At 34.0% G+C, this 26,245-nt stretch overlaps 3 protein-coding genes across 7 annotated transcripts; 2 read left to right on the forward strand and 1 right to left on the reverse strand.

The window, feature by feature from the left end:
* Nucleotides 1–3,126: 3,126 nt before the first annotated feature.
* On the forward strand, nt 3,127–5,485 carry LOC114187884 (acetolactate synthase 3, chloroplastic-like). The gene has a single exon (XM_028076281.1). The coding sequence runs from the start codon at nt 3,238–3,240 to the stop codon at nt 5,185–5,187; it is 1,950 nt and encodes a 649-aa protein (XP_027932082.1). The 5' UTR covers nt 3,127–3,237; the 3' UTR covers nt 5,188–5,485.
* A 3,340-nt stretch (nt 5,486–8,825) lies between these two features.
* On the forward strand, nt 8,826–10,251 carry LOC114188115 (stem-specific protein TSJT1-like). Its single transcript, XM_028076644.1, has 3 exons — nt 8,826–9,429; nt 9,525–9,645; nt 9,724–10,251. Exons 1-3 carry the CDS (start codon nt 8,980–8,982, stop codon nt 9,906–9,908), a joined length of 756 nt encoding a protein of 251 aa, XP_027932445.1. The 5' UTR covers nt 8,826–8,979; the 3' UTR covers nt 9,909–10,251.
* A 1,267-nt stretch (nt 10,252–11,518) lies between these two features.
* On the reverse strand, nt 11,519–26,032 carry LOC114188113 (mediator of RNA polymerase II transcription subunit 16-like). 5 transcript variants are annotated; one of them, XR_003605378.1, is made up of 17 exons: nt 25,685–26,031; nt 22,048–22,116; nt 20,960–21,048; nt 20,671–20,783; nt 20,257–20,358; nt 19,685–19,775; nt 17,898–18,491; nt 17,020–17,638; nt 16,812–16,891; nt 16,555–16,637; nt 15,573–15,809; nt 15,075–15,246; nt 14,190–14,707; nt 13,856–14,032; nt 13,109–13,474; nt 12,393–12,756; nt 11,519–11,846 (listed from the first exon to the last, which is right to left on the reverse strand). XR_003605378.1 is itself a non-coding variant. In XM_028076643.1 (16 exons), the coding sequence occupies exons 1-16, from the start codon at nt 25,876–25,878 to the stop codon at nt 12,640–12,642; spliced, it is 3,621 nt and encodes a 1,206-aa protein (XP_027932444.1). In that variant the 5' UTR covers nt 25,879–26,032; the 3' UTR covers nt 12,230–12,639. The 5 variants fall into 5 exon arrangements, 2 of the variants coding, with proteins under 2 accessions (XP_027932444.1, XP_027932443.1); XR_003605377.1 differs by having other exon boundaries at nt 12,393–12,710; nt 25,685–26,027; XM_028076643.1 differs by lacking the exon at nt 11,519–11,846 and having other exon boundaries at nt 12,230–12,756; nt 25,685–26,032.
* Between the last annotated feature and the right edge of the window lie 213 nt (nt 26,033–26,245).

A 26,245-nucleotide genomic window follows, 5' to 3' on the forward strand; every position in this document is an offset into this window, starting at 1 on the left:
TTTGAAATGACATTTTGTGTTATAGCCACATCTTTTGGTTGTATCTATAAATGGACATGACATCACAACTTTATAAAATTAATTTGAACCATTTTTTAAAATTTATATGACTAAAACAAGATTTTTTAATATTTTTTAAAGATAAGCGACCAAAAGAAACATAAAAAAAAAATAGTTAAAGAACCAGAAAATATAATTTAACATATTATGTAATTGTAATTTTAAGTTTTAATTATTTCTATTTGTGAATTTTTTAACTATATGATCTTTGTACAAGGATAACATGCTTTATTAAAGTTTAACTAGGCTGATTTCCTTACGGAATTAAAGAAAATAAGGGTTTCACATGTATTAATATTTTCTGTATATTATTTTAATTCTTTGAAAAAATCAATTCTATGATTAATGTTTTTCAATAAATATTAAAGTGTAGGATCATTATGGAAATTAACGAAAATTACTCAATATCTAAAAAATGAGAACTACCATAAATATTATATATTCAAAAATATTAAATATTACTTAATTACATACTAAAAGATTTTGAATCTTACATAGCATGAAGTGATTACCAAAAGGTTGTGGAAAGTTTTAAAATGAGATTTTAAGAATAAAGATGTTCTTGCCATCTTCACAAACAAAACCAAAGAAAAAATTGTCGTATTAAATCAATCTTTCGTTAGAATTTTCAGCTTTAAAATACATTTAAAATGCATTTGATAGTTAACCACAAAAAGTTTAATTAACAGAAATAAAATTATTTCATTTGATTCAAAATGCTAAATTAAAAAATATTAATTTGGTATTACAGTTTGATTTACGTCTACTTATATTTTTGTAAATAACTTTAAATTTATTTGAATCTTTCAAACTGTTTTATCTCTATTTAATGTGAGATTTTTAACACTATGTCAAGTTGAGTTGAATCAGACATATTTAAAATAAGTTTAGTCAAACTAACATCATGACGAGATAAGTCTAATTTCATGTTAGATAGTACATGGATCCATTAACACGGTCCAATAAAGTTTAGTGAGTGCTTAATCGTAAAGATATTCCCAAGATATTCCGGTGAAACTTGATATTCTTGTATTAATATAAATAGGTTTGTTGGCACACTACTATTATTAGGGTTATATATGTTTTTGGTTTTTAGTAAAAATTGAAATTAGTCCCTATTAAAGATCTTGAACCAATTTAGTCCCTCAATTCTGTAAATGTGTTAATTTAGTCATTATAACCAAATTTTATTAAGTTTATTTGACGTTTCAAACACATTTTATTATAATATTTTATTTTGTTTACATGGTTTGACACATATTCGCTTCAATGTTAGTTGAGAAACGCGTTTGAAACGATAAACTTAAAAAAAATTGGTTTAAAGGACTAAATCCACAAATTTAAATTGGTTCAAGATTTATAAGAGGGACTAATTTCAATTTTTTTTACAAGGACCAAAAATATATTTAACCCTTATTATTATTATTATTAATAATTAAGGTAATACATTATTTTACCTGTTTTGCTTAACATCACATTACCTATTTTATCAAAAGACCTCATAAATACATATAATATTTTCACAGGATTACACATTATCATATACTCATTTTCTCATAAAAAATCCTAACTATTTTACTGACTTCAACATCTTTTGTAAGTAGATATTTTCCTGTGTTCCAACCATCCATAATATTTTACCAAGATCTATCAAAGTCATCAATATCTTGCCATTTCTGTCAAAATTTGTCTCAATTTTTGGTGAGAACAAATAGGATCCAAGCCAAGAAAGACTCAATCAAATTGAAACTTAGTCATATATAATTAGACTGACTTGATAGAGAAAATAATAATGACTGACATTAGACATAACCCAAATTAAGATGCATCATTATATACTTTAATATTTGATATTTAGTTTCTTCAATTAAACCAAAGTTAGTATTACTATTCTTACTTTAATCCAAAAATCCAAATTAAATGATTAAGTTTAATCACGTTAGGTTAAGTACAGTGGAATCAAAATTTGTTAAACTATACTTGTTTAAGTTCAATCAAAATCAATTTAATTGAAATCAAAAGTTTAATTTAATTCTAAAATATTAGCATACTAAATTTATTATAATTTAAATCATACTGAAAATAATTAATTTTTATTTTATTTGATTAAAATAGATCTAAATTTTGTATTCAAATATTAAAAAAAAGTTCACGTTATGATAAGATTTGAAATGACATTTTGTGATATAGCCACATCTTTTGGTTGTATCTATAAATGGACATGACATCACAACTTTATAAAATTAATTTGAACCATTTTTTAAAATTTATATGACTAAAACAATATTTTTTAATATTTTTTAAAGATAAGCGACCAAAAGAAACATAAAAAAAAAGTTAAAGAACCAGAAAATATAATTTAACATATTATGTAATTGTAATTTTAAGTTTTAATTATTTCTATTTGTTAATTTTTTAACTATATGATCTTTGTACAAGGATAACATGCTTTATTAAAGTTTAACTAGGCTGATTTCCGTACAGAATTAAAGAAAATAAGGGTTTCACAACACAAGAAACAATAAAATAATAAATTAAACATATAAAAAAAAAACACGATAGATTATCATTCACTGAACATTTTAGTTTTAATAAAATAAATTTATCTAATGTTCTAATTTAGTGTATGTAGCTGTATATACTGTGAACAGTTAGACAAGTTTCTCTATAAATATTTATAGAAAAAAAAAACTCGTTGACACACAAAAATTAGTTTTGAATGCGAGAGAATTGTGCCAAATAAGTAAAGTTTTTGTAAGGATTATTTATATTATAATATTTTTTTTTATAAAATCTGTTTCTTATTAGCATTGATAAATTAATTATTTCAATTCTTACACGTAAAATTTAAATTTTTAAAAAAATAAACACTTATTCTCTGAAAAGTATTCATATATATATATATATTTTGAATTTACACTATGTAAATTACTATTTTGTCAAAAAAAAATCAGTGTTTAAAAGAATATATATATTTAATTTCACGAATCTTCTAGTACAATAAACTAAATTAAGATAATGGTTGAAGACCACAAACACAGTATAAGTGTGATTGAAACTCGGACAATAAACAATTATTGTGTGGTATCCTACTACTCATAGATTCAGTCTCTTCCTTACATTAGGGTCTGCGGATTTTTGTTTGGTAAACCTTTTTTTCTTTTTCTTAATCGGAAAATGGAGGCTGCCACTGCTCCAAATCCCGCCTTCACCGCCTTCCCTTCATCACAAACCCCAAAACCCTTTCTCCGTTTCGCTCTCCCATTTTCTCCACTCCCAAACGCCCCCTTACACTCCCAACGTCGTTCTCTCAAACTCTCCCGCGCTATCTCCGATGCCGCCGCCGCCGCCAAATCCACCGCCGCCGAACCCTTCGCATCGCGCTTCGGCCTCGAGGAGCCCCGCAAGGGCGCCGACATCCTCGTGGAGGCGCTTGAGCGCCAGGGCGTCAAGGATGTTTTCGCGTACCCGGGTGGAGCGTCGATGGAGATCCACCAGGCGCTCACGCGTTCCGCCACCATCCGCAACGTGCTCCCGCGCCACGAGCAGGGCGGTGTGTTCGCCGCTGAGGGCTACGCGCGATCCTCCGGCCTCCCCGGCGTCTGCATCGCTACCTCCGGTCCCGGCGCCACCAACCTCGTGAGCGGCCTGGCCGACGCCCTCCTCGATAGCGTACCCCTCGTTGCCATTACCGGTCAGGTCCCCCGCCGCATGATTGGCACCGACGCCTTCCAAGAAACCCCCATCGTTGAGGTAACACGTTCCATCACAAAGCATAACTACCTCGTTCTCGATGTTGATGACATTCCTAGAATCGTCAACGAAGCGTTTTTCTTGGCCACCTCTGGAAGACCTGGCCCTGTGTTGATTGATATACCTAAAGATATTCAGCAACAGCTTGCCATTCCTAATTGGGATCAACCGATTAGGTTAACTGGTTACATGTCTAGGTTGCCTAAATCTCCCAACGAGAAGCATTTGGAGCTTATTGTGAGATTGCTTTTTGAAGCTAAGAAACCGGTTTTGTATGTAGGTGGTGGTTGTTTGAACTCTAGTGAGGAATTGAGGCGTTTTGTTCAGCTCACTGGTGTTCCTGTTGCTAGTACTTTGATGGGCCTTGGTGCTTATCCCATTGCTGATGAAAACTCTCTTCAGATGCTTGGGATGCATGGGACTGTTTATGCTAACTATGCTGTGGATAGGTGTGATCTTTTGCTTGCCTTTGGGGTTAGGTTTGATGACCGTGTCACTGGGAAGCTTGAGGCTTTTGCGAGCCGGGCTAAGATTGTCCACATTGACATTGATTCGGCTGAGATTGGGAAGAACAAGCAGCCTCATGTGTCGGTTTGTGCGGATTTGAAGTTGGCGTTGAAGGGGATTAATCATGTGTTGGAGAGCAGAGGGGCTGGGGGGAAGCTTGATTTTAGAGGTTGGAGAGAAGAGCTGAATGAGCAGAAGCGGAAGTTTCCTTTGAGCTACAAGACTTTTGAGGAAGAAATTTCTCCTCAGTATGCTATACAGGTGCTTGATGAATTGACTAACGGAGAGGCTATTGTGAGTACTGGAGTTGGGCAGCACCAAATGTGGGCTGCTCAGTTTTACAAGTACAAGAGGCCTAGGCAGTGGTTAACATCTGGTGGTCTTGGTGCCATGGGGTTTGGATTGCCGGCTGCCATGGGTGCTGCGGTGGCTAACCCGGGCGCTACTGTGGTTGACATTGATGGTGATGGGAGTTTTATCATGAATGTTCAGGAGTTGGCCACTATCAAAGTGGAGAAGCTCCCAGTTAAGATATTGTTGTTGAATAATCAGCACTTGGGTATGGTTGTTCAGTGGGAGGATCGGTTCTACAAGTCTAACAGAGCTCACACATATCTGGGAGACCCCTCTAATGACAAGGACATATTTCCAAATTTCTTGAAGTTTGCGGATGCTTGTGGGATACCATCAGCTCGTGTGGCCAAGAAGGAAGACCTTAGAGCGGCAATTCAGAAAATGTTGGACACCCCTGGTCCCTATCTTCTTGATGTCATTGTGCCCCATCAAGAGCATGTCTTACCCATGATTCCTAGCAATGGAACCTTCCAGGACGTGATAACTGAGGGTGATGGCAGGACAAGTTACTGATTTCGTAAGCAAATTTAGCTTCATGGTGGTTTTGTAAAATTATAGTAATCTGTTAGCTTTTGAAGTTTGTTGTTCATGCTGGGCAACTAAGATAGGCTGCTTGTTTTTCCGTACAAGGTTCCTTCCTTTTACTAAATATATTTGTCTCCCACTGATAATCAGTGCTAGCAGTATTCTTTTTTGTCAATCATATCTACCTTCAGTTAGTTGGTTGATTGTCACTGAAACTGTATTGAAAAATACCATTCATGGTTGCTTATTGAGGAAATTACTAGAAATCAATCAATATTTAGAAGCAGATTTCTTCGTACCAATGCAGAACTGAATTCTGAATATGCATAGTTTTTTTTTTTTTTAATTTTAAATTACCTGAATTATCAATTATGAGATCTAACACTATATAGAGACAAGAAAGTGAGAATATAGGGAGGGAAAGGAGCCAATCGATCGGTTCTTTCATCGTTTGACATGACTTGTAAAGTGGAGGAAGGAAAAAGAGTAGTATCAAAAGCCAATGTTCCAAGATTTGAATGGAAATGTACCTCTAGTTTAGAAAAGTTAAAATAAATAATTAGAATGAAACTTTTTTCACTTTAGAATGCAATAACTCAAACATCATAGTATACTATGATTTGATATATCTAAGCTTTGTCATGGAAGAATTGAATCAACTATTGTTCTTGAGAATTACACTTTAATATAGTACTAATTTTCATGTAATAATCACTCATGTTTAGATACACACGTCTTCTTTGAATTAGGCTCAAATAATATTGTCTTTTTTCCGATTAAGTTGAGTCACCTATTATTTTCCAAATTCGTCTTTTGTCTTTATAGTTTGTCAAGTTATCATATGAATGTCTTGGATATCTTGCTCATGTAATTTTTTAACCAAAACATGGAGTTCATTTTTAAGAGTTTCTAACTTGGTCTAATGTTATTTTTGGATTAGCTCAATGGTGGTTTCCTTATTATTGTTAAAGTTGTTTTACTCAAATGTTATATTTTTCTCATGTGTTTCTCATTTTTCTTTTATAGATCTTTTATTTGATTATTACTCTTTTCGCTTTTAAGGTTGTTAGCAGTTAAGGATTTATCCATGGTTATGTTTGACAAATTAGAAGTTTTATGAAATTTGTACTTCAATATCTTTTATTGTTTAATATAAAAATAAATTTTTATTTTTAAAACTCAAGATCTTATTTAACATTCATGATATAACTAAATGAATATATTTTATAAACTTCAAATCTTAAATATGACTTGAAGGATAAAAATGCCTTTGTATGGTCAATGAATTGTATCTTTAACTTAATCGTGATCCATCAACATTTTAAATTTTAGTAAATTTTCAACATAAAAAGTATACAAATTGTTATTATTATTTTGATTTACTATTATCAGTTGATCGTGATGTATCGACATTTTAAATTTTAATAATTTTTTAACATAAAAAAATATGCAAAATGTTATTTTACTTTGGTTTATTATTATCACGAATAAATCATATATTTTACAGAAAAATAAAATAAAATATTAATAAATCATATATTTTACAGAAAAATAAAATAAAATATTAATAGTTTGATATACTAATAATAATAGTTTATAAACCTTTAATTTTGAGAAGAAATTATCAAAAAACTAAGCCAGTTGCTTTAATTTTACTATGTAAAATTAAAAATTGAAATTTGATAAAATCATACTAATCTTTAAAATTTAATATTTTGTTAAATATTATTTTCCAAACTAGTATAAAGTGTTAGAATTTAAAACAAGATACTAGTTTTTTTAACCAATTTAAATACAAATAAAAGTAATGTTGAGAAACATGTATTTAAATTTATATTAGGAAAGATAAAGTAATAAATATTATTTTAACAAAAAAATTAAATATGTTTTTAGTCTCTCAAGTTTCAATGAATTTTGAAATTAGTTATTTTTCGAAATTTTATACCAATTTAGTCTTTATTCTTTATATTTAAACAAAAACCTATCAAACGGTGTAATCAATTTAAATATTATTATAAAATATGTTTAAAATATCAAATAAACTTAACAAAATTTGATAAGAATAACTAAATTTATATTTAATTCTAATAAAAATAATGAATTATTAAATATTATTTATTAAGTAAGTAAAGAAATAAATGAATATGTGAACTACAAGAGCTGACGTGGAAACTGCTGAGTCAGATCATTGTCATATCATAGGATTTGGTGAAGCAACGAGGATAACACTTTTGTTTTTGTTTCCTCTTTTGTTCCAATTTGATTTCCAAAACCACTGCCACGTCATGCACACCGGATTCTCGCCAACCAACAAATTTGTTTGTTCTCATTTGGGAAATATTGTGTTTCAGTCAAATCCACTTTACAGTTAGGATTACTCGTTATTCCTTTTCTAAATATTACTTTTCGATAAAAGCTTATTCACTTTTATATATCAAGATAGTATTCTTAATTGTTCTGTAAAGAGAAAAATTAGTCATAACTATAATGAAACTGTAATAATACTTAAATATATATTAAAATAAAAACGAAAGAAAGAAATATAAGAGATAATTTATTTAAAATTATAAAAAGTATTATATATAATTATGTAAAAATTAAAAAATTTATTATATAAGTATGATGAGATTTTAACTTATTTTATTTCTAAATTTTGTTGTGTGAAATCATTTTTAATATCTTTACACAACTTTTTGTCTAAAACCAACACTAAACCCTATATTTTAAATCCTAAACTTATAAATTCATAAAAAATATGTTTCTAAGATAAAAATGTTATTATAATTTTATGATCGAGATTTATATTTAAAATTTAAATCTTAAATTTGGTATCATACCAACATGTATTAATGGAAGATGTTATGAAACTCGTTTTAAACATATAAACACCACTTACCTTACCTTCGCATGTCCTCAAAGTCCTCAAATGTCTTACAAATATTTTATTGAAATAACATAAATATTATGATTTTTAAGGAAAACCTTCAACATCGTTAAAATAAAATAAAGAATTTAAAATGAGAAGAGTATATGAAAAGAAAAAATTGAAGGAAATAATGTGGGCCACATCGGTGCATCCATAGTCTCATTATAATTAATAGGTTTAATTAGTTTGATAATACTCACTTTAGTTGAAATGTGTCATTTTGGTATCCAATTTTAAAGATATGTGGATCGAATCCCAACTTTTAGAAAAATATCTCAATCATATCCCTTCCGGACAAAAATTATTAAAACTATTAACTTAATTTATAACTTTTACTACTAAATTTTAATATATATATTAATACTTAATTTTATCACTCATTCTAAATAAAATATCCATACCGATCAATGATATTAATAATTTTTTTGTTAAAAAAAATCTAATTAAAACGTCTTTTCAAAAATTACAACTCAAAGTTTAAAAAACCAGTAACTACTGATTAAACCTATTTAATATAAGTTTCTGTTTACTCTCTGCCACTAAATACTTTAAATCACTTTTATGACACTTTGATATTATTATATTCTGCACGTTACCTTTTCCCCCCCTTTGTTGTTCGGATAGGATTGCCACGTTCGTATGACACACCCTTCCTCTCTCTCTCTCTTCCTATATATCAAACCATCTTCCACTCTTTCTTCCACATCTCATTCTTCATCTCATTCTATCACCCATTCCGTTCGTACCTTTTTCTCCATTCTCCGCACTTTCCTTTATATAATTGTCATTTCTTCAGGAAAAGAAACAAAGAGTTGTGTCATTGGAAGTTAATTCACAGCGAGAGAGAGATAAAAATGTTGGGAATTTTCAAGGAGAAGTTGTTTAATGCACCCAAGGAGCTGAAGAGTCCAGCTTCTTTGAGTTCATGCACCGAGCCTAAGCCAAGCAATGAAATCGTGAATGATTTCATGTCCTCCAATTCCTCCAATGCTTTCTCGATGTGCTTCGGAAATGATGCATTGCTAGCCTATTCCCCTTCAAAAAACCCCTCCACTCATCAAAGGTTGTTCAGTGGTTTGGATGACATATACTGCGTTTTCATGGGTGGCTTGCACAACCTTAGTAGGATGAACAAGCAGTATGGGCTATCAAAGGGAACAAACGAGGCCATGTTTATCACCGAAGCATATCGAACTCTTCGAGACAGGGGTCCATACCCTGCCGATCAAGTTCTCATTCAACTCGAAGGCAGTTTTGGATTCGTGATCTATGACAACAAACATGGAACTGTTTTTGTTGCATCTGTAAGTCTCTTTCCTTAATCTCTTCATACTGGAACATGTAATGTATGATTTCAGAACAATGTATAGTTACCCACATCTTGTATGTGTTTGATCAGGGTTCCGATGGCCAGATCGGGCTCTACTGGGGTGTTGCAGCCGATGGTTCGGTAGTGATTTCTGAAAATCTGGACCTTATAAAAGCAAGTTGTGCTAAATCATTCGCACCATTTCCAACTGGTATGTAAATGTGATTGCTCTTAATCTGGTTTTGTAATTTAGCATTTGGAAAAGGCGTGACTTTGGTTGGAATTGCAGGGTGTATGTTTCACAGTGAACATGGTCTGATGAACTTTGAACATCCAACGAGGAAGATGAAAGCAATGCCCATAATTGATAGCGAGGGGGTTATGTGTGGAGCAAACTTCAATGTTGACTCTCAATCAAAGATCCAAATGATGCCGCGTGTTGGAAGTGAAGCTAACTGGGCTGCTTGGAACTAACAAACCAGGCTGCAATGTTGAACATGACTATGGTATGAGATTTTAGTTTTTCGGTTTGAATTAGGCGTGTATTTGCTTTCGTTGTTAATGTTTCTTCACAAAATGAAGTGGAGCTTTAGAAACATAGTTTCTGTATAGGTGTAATATTTGCTCCCATGAATGTTCACATTCTGATTATGTTGTCCGTCAACGTAAACTGCGGCAAATAGATTATGAACTATAATACTTTGCTGAATATTTTGCATACAAATAGCACATAAATGTGTGTAAAGAAATTTCCGCTGGTTGCTTTTGTTCGACTTGGAAACGAGTGGTATAAAACACAGAAAACGTCTGGTTTTAATGTTTTATCTGTCTTTCAACACAAACACGAACTACAAGTACCATATGATACGGCTGTGGTGAAAAGATATAGATGTGTGGTGAAATTCTGATATATATTTTTGCTATTCATCGGCATCGTGGGATTTGATGGAATATGTTTTCTTTTAACAGTCATACATAAGAATACAGATTACAAAAAGCACCAGCTTCATCAAATTCTTTCAACGTTTCGTTTGTTCCTTAGTAATAGAAGTGATATGATTCCAAGAAGGCAGGCTAAAAATCTAATCCATTCACATGTATATGTTGCCCACACTCATTTTTTTGGGTGACACAAAGGGACAAAGAACGAAAGAAACAAAACTAGAATCATCTACAAAAGGAAATACATGTTACATCATATAGAAAGAAATCTGTATAAAATATTGTTCTGACATTGACAACTTGATATGCTGATGTCCTTCGATTTTGAGAGGATAATCTGAAGTAATATAGTAGCTTCACCATTCATTTTGCAGGTTGGACTGAGTAAGTATATTAAGTTGAGTATTGTTTTATGGGTCTAATTAGAATTGGGTTGAATATGCTTATTATAAGTTTCATACTTGATGAAGCCGGGCACATTTAAAATAACAAAACTATTAAATGTTTAACAATTTTACCATATTTTTTTAATTTTCACCATATAAATATTATTTTATAAGCATTGTAAGTAAATATTTCTTCCTCCATCCTATTAACTATATATGCTACTTTAATTCATTTTTCCAAAGTTGAACAAATTATGCAAGCATCGAAAGATAATTTAAGGCTCAATAGTGTAATCGTTTGGATAAATTGTGACCAAAGTAATGAAATTAAATTTATATTTTTAATATTATAGAATATTTTGAATAACAAGTTAAAATGAGATAAAAATTAATAGTAATTAGAAAATAATATGTATTTGTGGGAAATCTTTAAGAGTATACCTTCATCTTAAAAATGTTTCGGATTAAATAAAAAGGATAGAAAATATAGCAGTTCAGACCAATTTTTGAACAGCTTTTATCTCTATCAATTCTCACATATTCTAACATGTTCCTTTTTCTCCAAGTTAACAGATCAATTGTTAGACCGGTTCCAGATCAAAGTATCGATTTGGTCCAAATTTTAATACATATGTAATACAAGCGTGTCTCATACCAATTACAAAAGTCAACATACTCGTTCTGCTTTTGAAAGTTAATTTGTAACATATATAGGGTGGATACCATTATCAACTAAGACAGCGAATGACCCAAATATAAACCATGAAACAGTACATAAAATTTATCTATTACTGCAATAAATGTGACGTTGCCCCCACCCGCCCAAATTAAATAAATTATTTTATCAATTTACATATATAGTTGATTATTTAATTACATATGTTGTTTTTGTTAAAAGAAATGGATAAAATATTGTATAGTACCCACTCCACTTACCACCTTCTGCTCCTCTTATGCACGTATAAATACGAGTAGTCAATAATACTGATGTGGAAAGTCATGCAGAGGTTTCTCTGGGATTAGTCAGGGACATTACTAATTACTTGTCCACCATCACCGATCTCTTATCTGAAAAGACTAGCATCTGCATGCATGAAATTTATTCCTCAGGGTTACGAGAGAGACACATTCTGCATTGTCAGCTGAATAATTTAAAATAACAGAATATTTATGCATGTTTGATAAAAGTTTTTTGGAGAAATATTTTTAAAAACTCACTCAAGAAGCTATCTAGAATAATTCAATGACCTGGAAAAAAGTTAAATCCAAACATGGACGAAAGGAAAACGAGTACAGTGAAAGGAAAAAAAAAATTATGACCAGATGACCATCCAATTGACCGTAATGGGTAAATGGAAAAGTAATATGCATTGATGATATCACTATATGTCGGGCACGACATATGCACTCAACTCAATTTTAAGAGTTAATCCTGAAACATGTATCTCTGGAGGGAGCAACAGCAACTACAAGCATTACGAGGATAAACCTAATTTTGAAGGTGTAAAAAATCACATGACCATAATTCCAAAACACATTGAGGTCTAGGTGAATTACTTGATAATTCTTGAAACTTTACAAAGTGATTAGTAGAATATTTACCCGAATCCAAGTTTGTTCGGTTACCTACCTGCAATGATAATAAAATGATAAAGAACCTGTCAGGTAATCTACACGTCTCCTCTCCTGTACAATTCCTTCCAGTGTTTCATCTACCTTCAGTTTCTGCGGTTAGCAACAAATACAAGCAATTCTTCCCTGACCTAGAGAAACTCACGTAACAATTTTGTCTTGAAACCAGCTATACAACACGAACCCATGTTCCACCACACATTGGACAGCCATGAGCCCAGCGGCTGATCCACCAAATATCCTTCTCATTTTGACCAGGAAGATTGGTGGAGGTTGGTGAGGCAAAAGCACAAGTCTGCCGCAGACATCTTATACACTGTACCAAACAGAAGTAAAAAAGAGATGAGAAAATTAAATAGTACCTGCATGCAAGCGGATAATGAAATTAGTCCGGCGATCAGCAAGATGAATAAAGTGTATTTTACTAATTTATATGCAGCATTGAAAGAATGGCTTTGTCTGCAAATTTGGTCAATGTTATCCAAATAACAAATCTGAGACCTCCAAAATTTTCAATCACTCGACATTTACATGATTGACAATTAGCAATTTGTCTTACATACATCAAGAGAAAACCGGGCATTGACATCATTAAAGATTAAAAAGGAAAACTCTTGAACTGTACTCAATACGAGCATTTAATGGTTTATAAAACTTTATGTGCACACATGGACAGAAAACAATACAATGCCCAACGAAAGTTTGCTTTCATACCTTATACCAGATTCCTTCAAGGCCAGTTTTCCACAATGCAGTAACAACATCTCTTCGAGATCCCATTATACCCAGGTATGCTCCCAGGCCAACGGAAGTGTTCAACCCAAAAGCTGCATCTCGTTCAGACATCCTGCGTTTCCTTGACAATAAGCCATTGCCTCCATCGTAGACATCACAAGTTTCCAATGAGCTGAAATCAAGATTAACAAGTTTTGGTGCTTCATTTGTAGAATCCAAATCATCTGAATCAGACCAAGGTCCACCGAACATATTCCGCCTATGCCACTCTTCGGCTGGAGGATGGAGTTCTAGCTCACGTAGTAGAAGACCGGCAGCATCAGCACCTCTAGGACGGGGCATGTTCTGCAAAGCCGCATTTTCTTTAGTTTTGAAGGTAGGTGGGTGCCATTCACAGAAAAGGCAGTCATTTAATCCAAGGAAAGAAACTCATTTTAAGGCATCCAAAAAGAACAAAAATATGTATTTTATCAAAAGCACATCATTTAATCAGTAGATTCTCCTACGTATTTTCACAGCGTGCTCCATCACGAAATCATAAACAATATCTTCTATAAAAGGCATCGTTACTAAAGAAAACCAACAGTTCTACTTCACTAATGTCTATCACTATTACATCACTATTAAATGGCATCATGAACTTATGGTAATAATATATCATCTTCTTGAAATACTAATTATAAATCCCAAAAGTACTGACTTTGAAATGGGAAAATAGAAAGTAACCTGCATATGGGGGCCAAGGGATGCTTCCACAACCTCGGGCAGTACAGTGTAGTTTCCATCAATATAATGCAGACGAACCTGAATGTTATTACTCCCCACTTGAGAAACTGGCAGTGGGTGTTGCAAGCCAGTGGTTCGGCGACAGAGATCCATAAGTACTAGAAAAAGAACCTTGACCTGAATTACCAGTGTAGTAAGACCATAAGTTTAATGAATAGTTAGTCTCCGTAAGTTCAATAGAGAATTATGATGACTTTTGAAACGCATTTATCTCAGATTCAGTCATAAATCACTGAAATAAGAGTTTTCAGACATCACAAAGGCAAAGTTATACCTCTTCAAATGTATATCCTTGGCCAGCATTTCCAGTACCAATTCTTGAACGCCCTGGAGATGGTTCTTCACCTCCTTTTGGTGCAGTCACAAGCTGATTAACTCGACCAGCCTGACCATCATCTGGCCTAACCAACGTTGATCCTGGTTTTACAGGTTCCTCCACCTTTGCAGGAGCAGAACCATTGGGTTGAGGCTTTTGTGTATTTGTGTCAGTAGTTCTCTGTACACCCCCCACATATCGGGATAGTTGTGTCCGTCGGAAGAAAAAACAGAAGAGCAACAGTTGGCATAATCTATGGAGGAAATGACAGTCCCCAATGAGTCGAACTGCAGGTGTTCCTGGAAAAGTTCCTGTATTAATGCTAATGGGCATAAAGGAAGACGGACCACTAATAGGGGGATTAGGAGCTGGGTTGGATACTCCTTCAGTTGTGCTACTAATCTTGGCAATGGCCCCTTGTACCCAAGCTTGCATCTGTGTGCTTCCACTAGAACTGGTTGTCCCATTTTGACCCCCTGGACATCGATGCTTTTGCTTTAGTTCGTACTTAATATTGAAATGTAGTTTAGAGGAGAATGGTTTTCTTATTCATTGATTTAGAGAGAAAATCAAAGCTCAATCAGATTTAATTTTATTCTATTCAACCTTCTAGAAAACTATTAAAATCTGAAAGGAAAAAAATGTAACTATCAACGTGTAATATAAAGAATAAAGGTAATGATGATTAAGACAAATAAAGGTATTCAAGGAAGGGCAACTGAGTTTTTGTGACAACAAAAAACAAAGAGCACCAAATCTATGCTTCAGTATTAGATCCAGAAAGACAAGACCTTAGAAATGGTCTATCAAAATGAATACAATTTCATATCATTGCACACTTACCCTGACTTGTTGCAGGAGTTGCAGAACTTTGAGTAGGACTAGCGACCACATTTCTGTTGTTTCCAGTCCCTGCAGTCACAGCATGGCTTGCTAATGTACGACAGAAACTAGCATAACGCCGCAACCGTGTGATAAAGTGTGAAGCTAGATCAAGAACTGAATCAACATAAGCCTGCGTAATATAGAAACAATCATGAGATGTATATGCAATGTTAAGCAAATTAAAGAAATGACAGCCAATGGAAAAAAGAGATAGAAACAAAGGGTTTAATAATATTACATATTCGATAGGTTGGTAGGAACAGTTAATTACATGAAAAAATTTCAGTTCTTTTACACAAGTGAAGATAAATAAAATGCATGATAAGTCCTAAAAAAACAGAGTATGCGGACTGAATCATGCAGCAGTTAATCATTGCTACACTAGAAAGTTGAGACTTGATTTTCTCATTAAACAAAATATGAAGAACATGATTTACAACAGTTAACCAAACAAACCTGAACACATGGAACTAGTGCAGGTTCAACGGCCACTGCTTCAGGGTCAATGCTCGATAATGTCTCACTTGATAGTTGCCATGGATCGGGCACTAAAGCTGAAGGATTTATCAAAGCAGACTCAATTCCCTTCCCAAGCATATCCAATAACAACCTAGCTTGCATATCCAGAACCATTGCCCTGACCTCTTGAGCATTTGCCCCTTCAAGCAGCCTACACTTTATTCTGTCTAGACTCTGCAATAACAGAAATCCACATTATTTTTAGCCCAAAAGTAGCAACACTTCCATTTCCACATGCCAAACACTACAAAAACGGGAGAAACTTTAGATTAAATTACGATAACACCTGTCCCATCTGAAAGACACAGAACAGGGATAGAGAAAGTTTACTCTAAGTGGATCTCAGAAGGAACTCAAACTTTTTAAAATCAAATTCAGACTACACTGGCATAAATTGAAGCAATCCAGTGGCTAAAAGTAATTAAAAAGGAACAATTTTAGATCTTTAACAACCCCCAGGGGAGAGAGATCTGTGCTAGTTGGAAACACAGTAAAACAAGGATGGTAAACCAATCTGGATGACTGTATCTCATCAGGTGAAAATGAACCTCACGTTGCGTTAGCAGAAAATCCCATAAGGAAGCCAATCTTTAAAGTATTATAAAGTAAAAATAGCCTCAAATGAACTGTGTTATGAACAATACAACATAATTAACAACTTTATTATCCACAAGCTATTCAATTAGAACAAATAATGTAAATTGCGCCTATGTCTTGTGCGATAGGGATAAACTTGCTACTAACAAGTATCTACTGGAAGGTCCTTTATCCAGGTAATATTATATCCCTAAAACACTATGGAATAACAGAAAAATAATAACAACCTAGAAATAACAATGAAGAAGATTTCCATCCCCAAAATAAATAAACCAATGAAGATAACTATGGAAATTAATGGTGATAGTCCACAGAAATATACAGGACAATACTGTTGTCTATGCTGAGCAGAAGGAAGAGAATGGAAATCTGCATCCAAGACTGCGATAACACTGTTAAGTGAAACTGAAACAGAAACATAAAACACACAGAAACCCATTAGTATAGAGTATCAATGGCACATTGTGAAGATGCTTCATAATAGACTGCTAATATGAAAAAAAGCAAATTGTGTTATTCCTTCTCTCTAACTTTCCTGCCACTAGCTTCAACAAGACTAAATAATTTGCACCTCCTTACCAATACCATCCTCAGCAGCACTCTGTGTACAGCCCACAGCATCCCACCAATCAACTCCAACCAAAAGGCTCCACCAAAACCTGCTTTTCCCAACAGATTTCAGTTAGCAACAAAATAAACCATTGAAAAGGGATATAAATCACAACCTCCACCATGTTTATGTAAAAATTGAGAAAGCCTTATACTTAGAAGGGCTTTAAGAAATCACCTTTCAGCAATTGCACGCTCCCAGTATGACGAGTTGGTCTTTACTTGACCAGTTGGAATAGCAGGAGGGAGAACCCGGATTATTTTCAAAATCGTCTGATCCTTGCTTGTGTCATGCCAAACAGAAGCAGAACAACAGCTTGTTGAAGAAAAAGCAGGAGCTGCAATTGCAGATCCGACACCGATCTGATAGTTGTCTATAGGAGTAAAATTTGGACCAGAAAAGATGTGGACTCCACCCCGAAGAAAAGCAATGCCAATTTCACCACCGTGAGCAGAGTATACAATTCGTGCAAGTGTCCTAACATCACTTGGAAGATCAAAAGGATCGAAATAGACTCTTTTTGATTTATCAAAACCAAACTCTGCTACCTTTTGTACATCTGTGTTCATTCCACCCGCAGAAGCTTGATGATTCTTGAAATCATTTGTCGGTGGAATGCTCAGGTCCACTTTGGTCTGCCAAACAGTTTGCATAGGAGGCTGTCCACCCATACTGGAAGTAGGATTCCCAAATATAGGGTGGAGTACAACATGCTGTAAAGATGATTCCCAGCGTTGCACTCTCCACCCTGTGATTGATGGACCTTCATCTGGATCATAAGGGGACATGTACTGTCCTACAAATGTAAAATAAATTACACACTGATAAATAAAAGATCAATTTCCAAGTTCAATGGTCAATGCACAAGAAACTATGGCATAAATTATGCCAAATGAAAAATCACATGTAGCATTGTCACAAACACTAGAGATGTAAAGATAGATAAAATATACGGGTCTTTCCAGTATTTTACTTTAGGGTGCGAAAGCTGATGGTATTTCATAGCGCATAACAAATATGAAGTGCGAAAAAAAGATCAAGAATCAGTTCCATACCCTCAGCTATCACAACAGCTATCACAGAACCACCACAAGTTGGATCAAAGGCTACCGCTGTTACACCAGAGCCCCATGTAGTAGTTGCTGCAGATTGAGCTGCAGCTTCAGGACTCACATATGCCGAAAAATTTGAAACTGGTGAACAGTGAAGTGGTATAGAACCACAAAGGTTTTGGTTTGGCTGGCTTTTCCCTTGTTTTTCTTCAGATAATAGATAATCTTGCCAGCTAAATAAATATGCCGCTAAAGGTGCAAAACCAATCCAATTGGGCGAGCTAATTGGAGGTGGGACACCGTTACTGGTACTTGTTTTTGGAATTACTTGGAAACCATTACCAGGCCCAGGCATAACCTCCCAAACAACAATGGTGGATGGATTAACAATTGGCACACCTGCCACATGCATGGCACCACTCTCTGTAATGATAGCATCACCAGCCATAATGCCACTGGGGCCACAACCCAATGGTCCTTTACTAGTGCAAAACCATTTGGGTGGTGTTGCATTCGAAGGAGGCCACTGGGACCAATGAAGTTGAACAGTGCCTGATGAGAACACAGAACATACACAAAGAAAATTGGGCCATCTAGCTGAAAAGACAACTCCATGTGTCAGACAGAATAGAATACAGTAATTTTAATATACATATTGCACTATAATAGAAAAAAAAAATTATGTAAAATCAATTATTAAAAAGCTGATGAAATAAGCAATCAAATAAAGAGAGAATAAACAGTTCTAATTTCAGGTATTTCCATGGTTGTCATCATTACCACTGCCAACACACAAATTATGTTGGTGTAATTGTGTTAGTATAACACTAACATGCACAGATACAGGACATGGTACACATCACATATGGACTCCTGTTATTACAAATATCATCATGACATGGTATCTAAAACAGCAGAGTTCTTTTGAGGAATGGGGGCTTCATAAGCATCATCCAGTTACTATTATATACATATTGCACTATAATTAGAAAAAACAAATGAACATGTAAAATAAATTATTAAAAAACTAAAAGAAGAAACCAAATAAAGAGAGAATACAGAGTTCTAATTTCAGGCATTGCCATGTCTGTCACTATTACCATTGTCAACATACAAATTAGATTGATATAATTGTGTTAGTGTAAGACTAACATGCACAGATACAGGACATTATACATGCATGGACTCAAATCTGGCCAGTGTCTCCCTGTTATTACAAATGTCAACATGACATGGTGTCTGTGTGTAGTTCTCTTGAGGAATCTGAGCTTGAAAAGCATCATCCAGTCACTAAGATGATTGAGTATTATAACTAAAAGAGAGACTCAATCACTAGTGGAATGACATGATGTATAGTACTTCACTTCAAATCACTTGTCTTTATGAAGATACTTCATATTGACTAAATCAGAAGCACAAAACAGAACATTGTTACAACCAATGTGCAGTGGAAATTAATTAGAAGAGAAATTGATAGGCCTGTGACCTCCAGTGAAATAGAATCATTCGCTATGATCAACTAAGTGACAGAGTATCCATATGACACTCAATCCTAATACCGACACACAACACACAAGTCCCCCCTCTTCCGCAAGAAAAGTATCTTACTAAATTGCATCTTAGCTTGTGCCTTTCCAGATACTTCATTGAAAAAGAACAAAAGAATAAACAAATATTACAACAATTGACACAAAACAATGCCAACTGTGGCATTTCTTTTTATATCTTACAGCGAAGAATTTTACTGGAAAAACGAAACAATCATAATAGCAAATTCAAATAAAACTGACCTGACGTTTGACATTGTTGTGAAAGAAACTTTTCTTCAAATGTTGACCTTGAATTGGCTGGAGCACTTTGTTTTGATGAAAACCACCTATACTGATTTTTTAAAACAAACAATTAATTTGGATTAAAAAGAAACAGAGTTACTGGATTAAAGGATGTGAGTGCACGAAAGCATGACACAGTATAAGTTGTAACTCAGAAAATGCAATGACATTGTGATTAAAGGAGAATTATGATTTTTCGCTAACCTTAGAAAACCCTTCTTCTGTACATATTTTGGTAACTATTAAAAGCTCCTCCTTATTGTGGGATTTTTTAGGGAAAAAATGAATTACTCATTTAGCTTAAAAATTGTCTCTCAAAACTAAGTTTTCTCTCTAGAAAAAAAATCACCTTCTCTGCAATTTTTTTTAGAGACAAATGTTAAAAAATAGAGTATGTTTTCAAAGGGATTTTTAGAGAGGATTGTTTAAGGGCAAAATTGGACAAACAAAATTATAATAACAAACAATTCCTAAAAAAATGATGTGCTAAAATTTTAAACATCACACGGAAGAGATATTATGTGGCATACCAGGGACACCCCCGAGAGCCACTTTGTAACAACTGCAATGTCTTGTCGCCACTCATGCTCTCGCAGCCAGCAGCTAGTATCAAGTACATGATTAGCTGGCCCCTGAATGGACATGAAATCAATAACAGATAAATAAGAAAAGCAATATGAATAGCGGAGAAGTCAGATATGGTTAAAGTTGGGACAAAAGATCAATCCACAGGGTATAGTATAAAGCCATACCTCCCATTCTCTGATCTAGAAAAACCATCTCAATTATACACAAAGCCATAGAGTTTCAGACAAGTTTTAGTAACATGTTTTCTTTATAGACAAACAGCAATGTTCATATATAAATTTATGCAACATTAAAATCTATGGCAGAGCACTTGCAATTATACTGCACCACTATGATATGCAATAACTCTCACTTACTTGAGACGGTTGAGTCCAAATAGTTACCCTCCCATGGAAATTTGCTATCAATAATGCACGAGGACAACAGGTGGGGGACCATTCAATGAACTGGACAGAATCACGAGGAGAATCTGTGAAGGCATACAGTTCAACTGATCAAATTTTGAAACTTATGATACAAACACACTCATACACATATAGTAAACCAACTCAGTTCAGGAACAAAAAGCCATAAAATCAAACAACACAAATAGAACAGTAAACTGTAACATCCATGAATCTATAAGGTGGATTAACATTAAAATACCTGCAATGACATTGAATACTGCACATTCAGTCGGCCTCTCTGGGATCACAATGTGTATAGGAATCCAAAATGGTGGATTTCCAGTTGAGCTTTGGAGAAAAGAAACACTCATAACCATTACATAATTGCCAGCAAAAGCAAACATACGAGGGTGCTAACAAGCCAAACTAACAACTGAATACTAATAAATGTGCAGTATTAGACATAATGTGACTGTTTAGGTATTTAAATTTAATATTTGAACAAATATTAGAAGCATAATAATTAAAAGATATAAACATTAGAAATCATTATGCAAAGCTTATTTAGTATGTGAATAAGTTTATTTGCCAAGAGAACTATCCATTCAAATTTGTTTGTGGGTCTTCTTAACAAATGAATGTGTATAGAATGCACATATTATACATGCTGATATTTATCAAAAGGTATGGTTGCAGCCGTTCTCTTAACACATTTTTTGCCAAGAGCACACTATCCATTCATATTTGCTTGTGAGTCTGCTTGACAAATGAATGTGTATAAAATGCACATAATATATATGCTGATATTAATCAGAAGTTCTGGTTGCGGCGGTTCTCTTAACACTTTTTTTGCCAAGAGCACTATCCATTCAAATTTGCTTGTGGGTCTGCTTAACAAATGAATGTGTATAAAATGCACATAATATATATACTGATATTAATAAGAAGTTCTTGTTGCAGCCGTTATCTTAACACTTTTTTTTATGAACCCTCTAAATGTAAGACAAAACTTAAAGTTGATTGACAAAGTCATTGCCAATAAATGAGTAAAGTAGGCAAGAGCAAGAAAAATATTATGTAAATCCATCAAAAACATAAGTTCTAAGAGTAAGGCACAGGTAAATATACAAAAAAAAAAATATAGTCAATAATATCTTTTCCTAGTGCTTCTTCCGGCCCATGTACAACAGTAGAATAAAAGCAATGGTGGAAGGTTGAATTTAAAAACATTAATCAAATTGTCTTGAATTTATCTGTAAATTCTAAAATGCAAAGGATCCAAAATGATTATTCAGCACATAATCAAAGATTTTCAGCCTGGAAATATGATCAATGGATAAAACAAACCTTGGAATTCTTGCACATGTTTCTGAAGCACAAGCTATAGCATTCAGTTTTCCACACCAGGAAACAGCACTACAAAGAAAATCAAGAAGTTCTTTTAAAAAGGGACAGCAGTAGAATTAAAATAGCACAAGCCAAAGCAATAGCCAAACAAATTCACTTTATTAAAATGCTCAGAAAATCAAATACATAATCTCAATTTTATTACAACAGATTCACAAGCTACTGACCATGAAAAGTCAGGCCCGTATTAACTTAGAAATTGTTGTGACTTGTGAGGTGATCAGCGCATACCCAGTCATAAGAATTATTACTGAGCACCGGTGAACCAGCATCCCCCATTATGAGGGAAGTTGGCCATCTACATATTTTCTAGTTCCCAAAGATGCTCATATAATTATTTTAAGTGAGATGAAGATTTTCAAGCTTATATTGATATGGAGATAAATGAAACAGTTTAATTCTATTTCAGACAATAAAAAAATATTAAAATAAAACTCCGACAGAAAATGATAGCAAAAGCATAAGCATGGACTGATGCAGTGCCCTCTTGTACTACTATTGAAATGAAAACATTGTGGGTACCAAAGACAAGATGTTTACTATGTTGATTTCCAAGCAACATAGAAAGGTTATGACTTGACTGATAGTACAATCTCCATAAATATCTTCCTATGATAATTTGGAGCAATCAAACGAATATGCAAGAATAATATTTCTTTAAAACATTCTAGCCCAAGATAAAAACTGAAATTTTCTCGATCCACATTATCAAGAAAAGCTATACTTTGAATTTTATATTGTTTCGCAATTATCTGGCCCAGACATTAAAATTATGATTTCCTTGAAAGGAAAATAATTAACTGAGCCAGTATTATCCAAATAAGTATCACAGACTAGAAAGGTATCCATGAGATGAACAAAATTCAAAAGACATAAAAGGACATTTTCACTACAGTGGTCAAACGAAATGGGAATCCTTTAGACATATTTATAATCCTTTCAGACTTACATGATTCTGTTTGCCTGCCATCCTATTATAAAAATACAGTATTTTGAACTTCTAACACTCATGGTATGCATTGTTATATATCCTATACCGTCAAGATGTGGATGAGCTTCTACAGTCGCCTAAGCCTTTGTACCTAAATTGACTCAAGGCTCGAAGGTTGTCTACCGTCATTTTAGGAATGCTCATATACCGAGTTGTGAGATTTAGGGATCATCTTGGACATTATCCAATCACAATGAAGTAATTGAGAATGAAACAATTTGGATAAAGTTAGACAAGGCCAACTTTATGGTAACAAAGAAGTGTAGAACATATTCCATATCATCTCGAAAGTGTTGAGTTCCCTATAATACTGTAGGTGTTAAAAAGACAAGTCTGTTGTTAATCAAAACCAAAAATTTATGGATAAAAATGGATCAAGTCAAAATTTTCAGTACTTCTTACCTTAACAGAATTAGTTGTCGTAATCTACATCTAATTTTGCTATGAATAGGAGAACGGTCCAAAACCAAAGATACTTGAACTCTCTGACTTCAGTCATCCTAACTTTGAGCCAAAACAAATCCTATTCACAGTTTTACTATTTCTAATAGGGAGGCCTCCTTCTTGAAAAACCTATTTGGTAGTCAACAAAATTTTCTGGTCAAATCCTCTGATTGGTGACCACACATCAATGTGTGTATACCACTTTAAATGAGTTCTGCTGTGCCTGTCTAAGGTTGGTTTAACAATAATGGGTACATATTTCTAGACTATTGTGTGTCAATTTGAAGTTTCATATGATACTTATCCATGGATTCAGCAAGAACAACGAAGAAAGAACTTTGGGGCTGTTTGTCTTTTATATTGTTTTCTGGTGTATTTGGTTGTGATGAAATGTAACTATTTGTGGAGCTTTATAGTAGTAAATGGTCTTAGACATTCTTTTCGGCAAATATCTTTCCCTGACAAGCAGAGATAGGAGCACTATTATGTATTAGTGCTTCCTGTTTACACTTAATAAATTATCTTATTTCAGCAACCAGATAACATATATAAATAAGTGAACTTTGACGTTTCCAAAGCTTATAGTCAAGGAAAGCCCCCAAGCACCACTTGAATACAGTTTTGGAAAGAAGGAAACATTATGAAATATACCAGAACAATAACAAATTAGAACTTTAATTTGAATCAAGAACAATTTCACTGACTAATGAAACTCACTAATTAACTTTCTTCTCTCCTATACTATTAGAGCACCAGTGGTATACTCTCATTGTCATTCTACTCTTCACCAGCTGCTTCTTTACTATTAAGTAGCTTGCCAACCACAACGAAATTTAATTCTGGTTCCTATCCTCTCAAAATACCATATGTTCTAGCCCCATACAAGAATCTAGTCATGACTAGACGAATTGGTCCATCCCACTGTCCGTACACAACTATTGTACAGCTGGGGCACACGAATCTCTGGCATAAATATCCCTTGATACTGGATACCTTGAGGTAGGATCTGGTATCCAAATGCCGTACAGATTATCTACATGGCATAAATCAGAAAACAGAGTAGTCAAATCTCCTACTCTTAGCCGGTTTTAGAATTTGGACTTACGGTTTAAGTCAACCCCACAATTACTATATTATACAAAGGGGACCCTCCATTATCAATTACACACTAGGTTTCAAAATGTAATAACAATCATGATTCTAGTTCCATTGCATCATTGTCATCATGTATATCGTAGAAAATGTAGACAAATGAGGTTGATGCAGTCACAATACCCCAAAAAAAACCCTGATTCTGCATCCACGAATGAGGTTACTAACAGTTTTTTAAAGACCTTGGCTGCGCATAGTTCACCCCCAATACTTTACATCTTATCGTGCCTTGACAGACATGGCCGCACAAATACCTTCGCTGGTAGATCACCCCTCTGCTCCATCATCATCATCAGGGTACACCAGGTGTCATCTCAAACACCATTTAAGATTTTTAAGCAGCACATCATCAATTCCTTTGACAGCACTGCACTAGTTTTCTTGATATTCTCCCCACATATAAACACCAAATCCAGAACTTTTCAACAGAAAAATACTAAATATTATGAAACTCATTCAACGGAAACTCCAGATCAACTGGTTGACATGACTTCAATCAAACATTTATTTTTCTCAATTCTTCAGGCTATTATGTTTCCAATTAGACGCAGACACTTTTTTTCTTCATCGTAATTGTTTTCCAAATTATACAGGGCAATATTTTCTCCTTCCGTTTCCCTTTCATTTAAACAACACTAAGCAACTATTTAATAAACACGAAAGCATGCCCCCCGAGAATCCTAAAATCAATGAAAGAATCAAGTTCAAGCGATAAGTATTTCCGTTGGCAACATCCTCACACTATCCTCTTCAGTTTAATCTAGCTCCCACTTCCTTTAGTCAACAAATCCAATTCTTCAAGCCAACACATGTACTAAATCAGACGAACTTTAAAACACAGCAAAATCTTACTCCTATAGGTACGGTTAAAGACTAACGCTAGCTATATCCGATGCAGAGAAAGAGTTTGCTAATTACTATTCAAACCCAACACCGACAGTAAAATTCAATCCATGAAACGAATCTCGAAGCACTGCAGTGCAGAGATACCTGAAATTGCGACAAATTTCAGGCACACTCATTTTGTAGAGCAAATTAGACTTCGGTTGGCGGAGCCTAATGCAGAAGACAGTAGCAGGGACGACCGATTCCTGCTCCATTGATTCCTCTTCTTCGCAACTCACTGCTTCATTCGTCTTCGCGGAACCCTCCTCTGGCTCCTTAGTAGCAGCAATTTGATTCATAACCGAAAAGAAAAGGCTCTGATATATATATGTATATAATATTTATGCAGGAACGAAGAGAAAAAGAGGCGCAAGTGACCGAAAGTCGCAGTTGATGGCGACGGATGAAGAGAAAGAAAAGACGTGATTATGAGTGGGGTTACTGTGCATTTACATTTGAGAAGTGATAGCACTCTTGCACACTGTTTTTGTGTATTCTGTGTGCTCCTTCAATTTTATTTGAAATCATAAAATTAGAATCACATTATGTACCATAATAAAAAAAATTCACAAGTTCTAACAAGAAAGTTGTTAAAAAGCTTAACCGTGTATAAATTAATTTTAACTTTAAGTAACAAATTTGGTTGTTATGAAGAAGATCATAGAT

This window comes from Vigna unguiculata, chromosome 6 (assembly GCF_004118075.2).
Source record: "Vigna unguiculata cultivar IT97K-499-35 chromosome 6, ASM411807v1, whole genome shotgun sequence".
NCBI classification, from domain to species: Eukaryota; Viridiplantae; Streptophyta; class Magnoliopsida; order Fabales; family Fabaceae; genus Vigna; species Vigna unguiculata.

Coding starts and splice junctions, on each gene's coding strand:
- LOC114187884 (XM_028076281.1), top strand. CDS start 3,238: ATGGAGGCTGCCACTGCTCCAAATCCCGCCTTCACCGCCTTCCCTTCA.
- LOC114188115 (XM_028076644.1), top strand. CDS start 8,980: ATGTTGGGAATTTTCAAGGAGAAGTTGTTTAATGCACCCAAGGAGCTG. Junction 9,430..9,524: donor GAACTGTTTTTGTTGCATCT/GTAAGTCTCTTT, acceptor GTGTTTGATCAG/GGTTCCGATGGCCAGATCGG. Junction 9,646..9,723: donor ATTCGCACCATTTCCAACTG/GTATGTAAATGT, acceptor TTGGAATTGCAG/GGTGTATGTTTCACAGTGAA.
- LOC114188113 (XM_028076642.1), bottom strand. CDS start 25,878: ATGAATCAAATTGCTGCTACTAAGGAGCCAGAGGAGGGTTCCGCGAAG. Junction 20,359..20,670: donor TTTGGACTCAACCGTCTCAA/GTAAGTGAGAGT, acceptor ATGTCCATTCAG/GGGCCAGCTAATCATGTACT. Junction 18,492..19,684: donor ACAACAATGTCAAACGTCAG/GTCAGTTTTATT, acceptor TTGTCTTTTCAG/CTAGATGGCCCAATTTTCTT.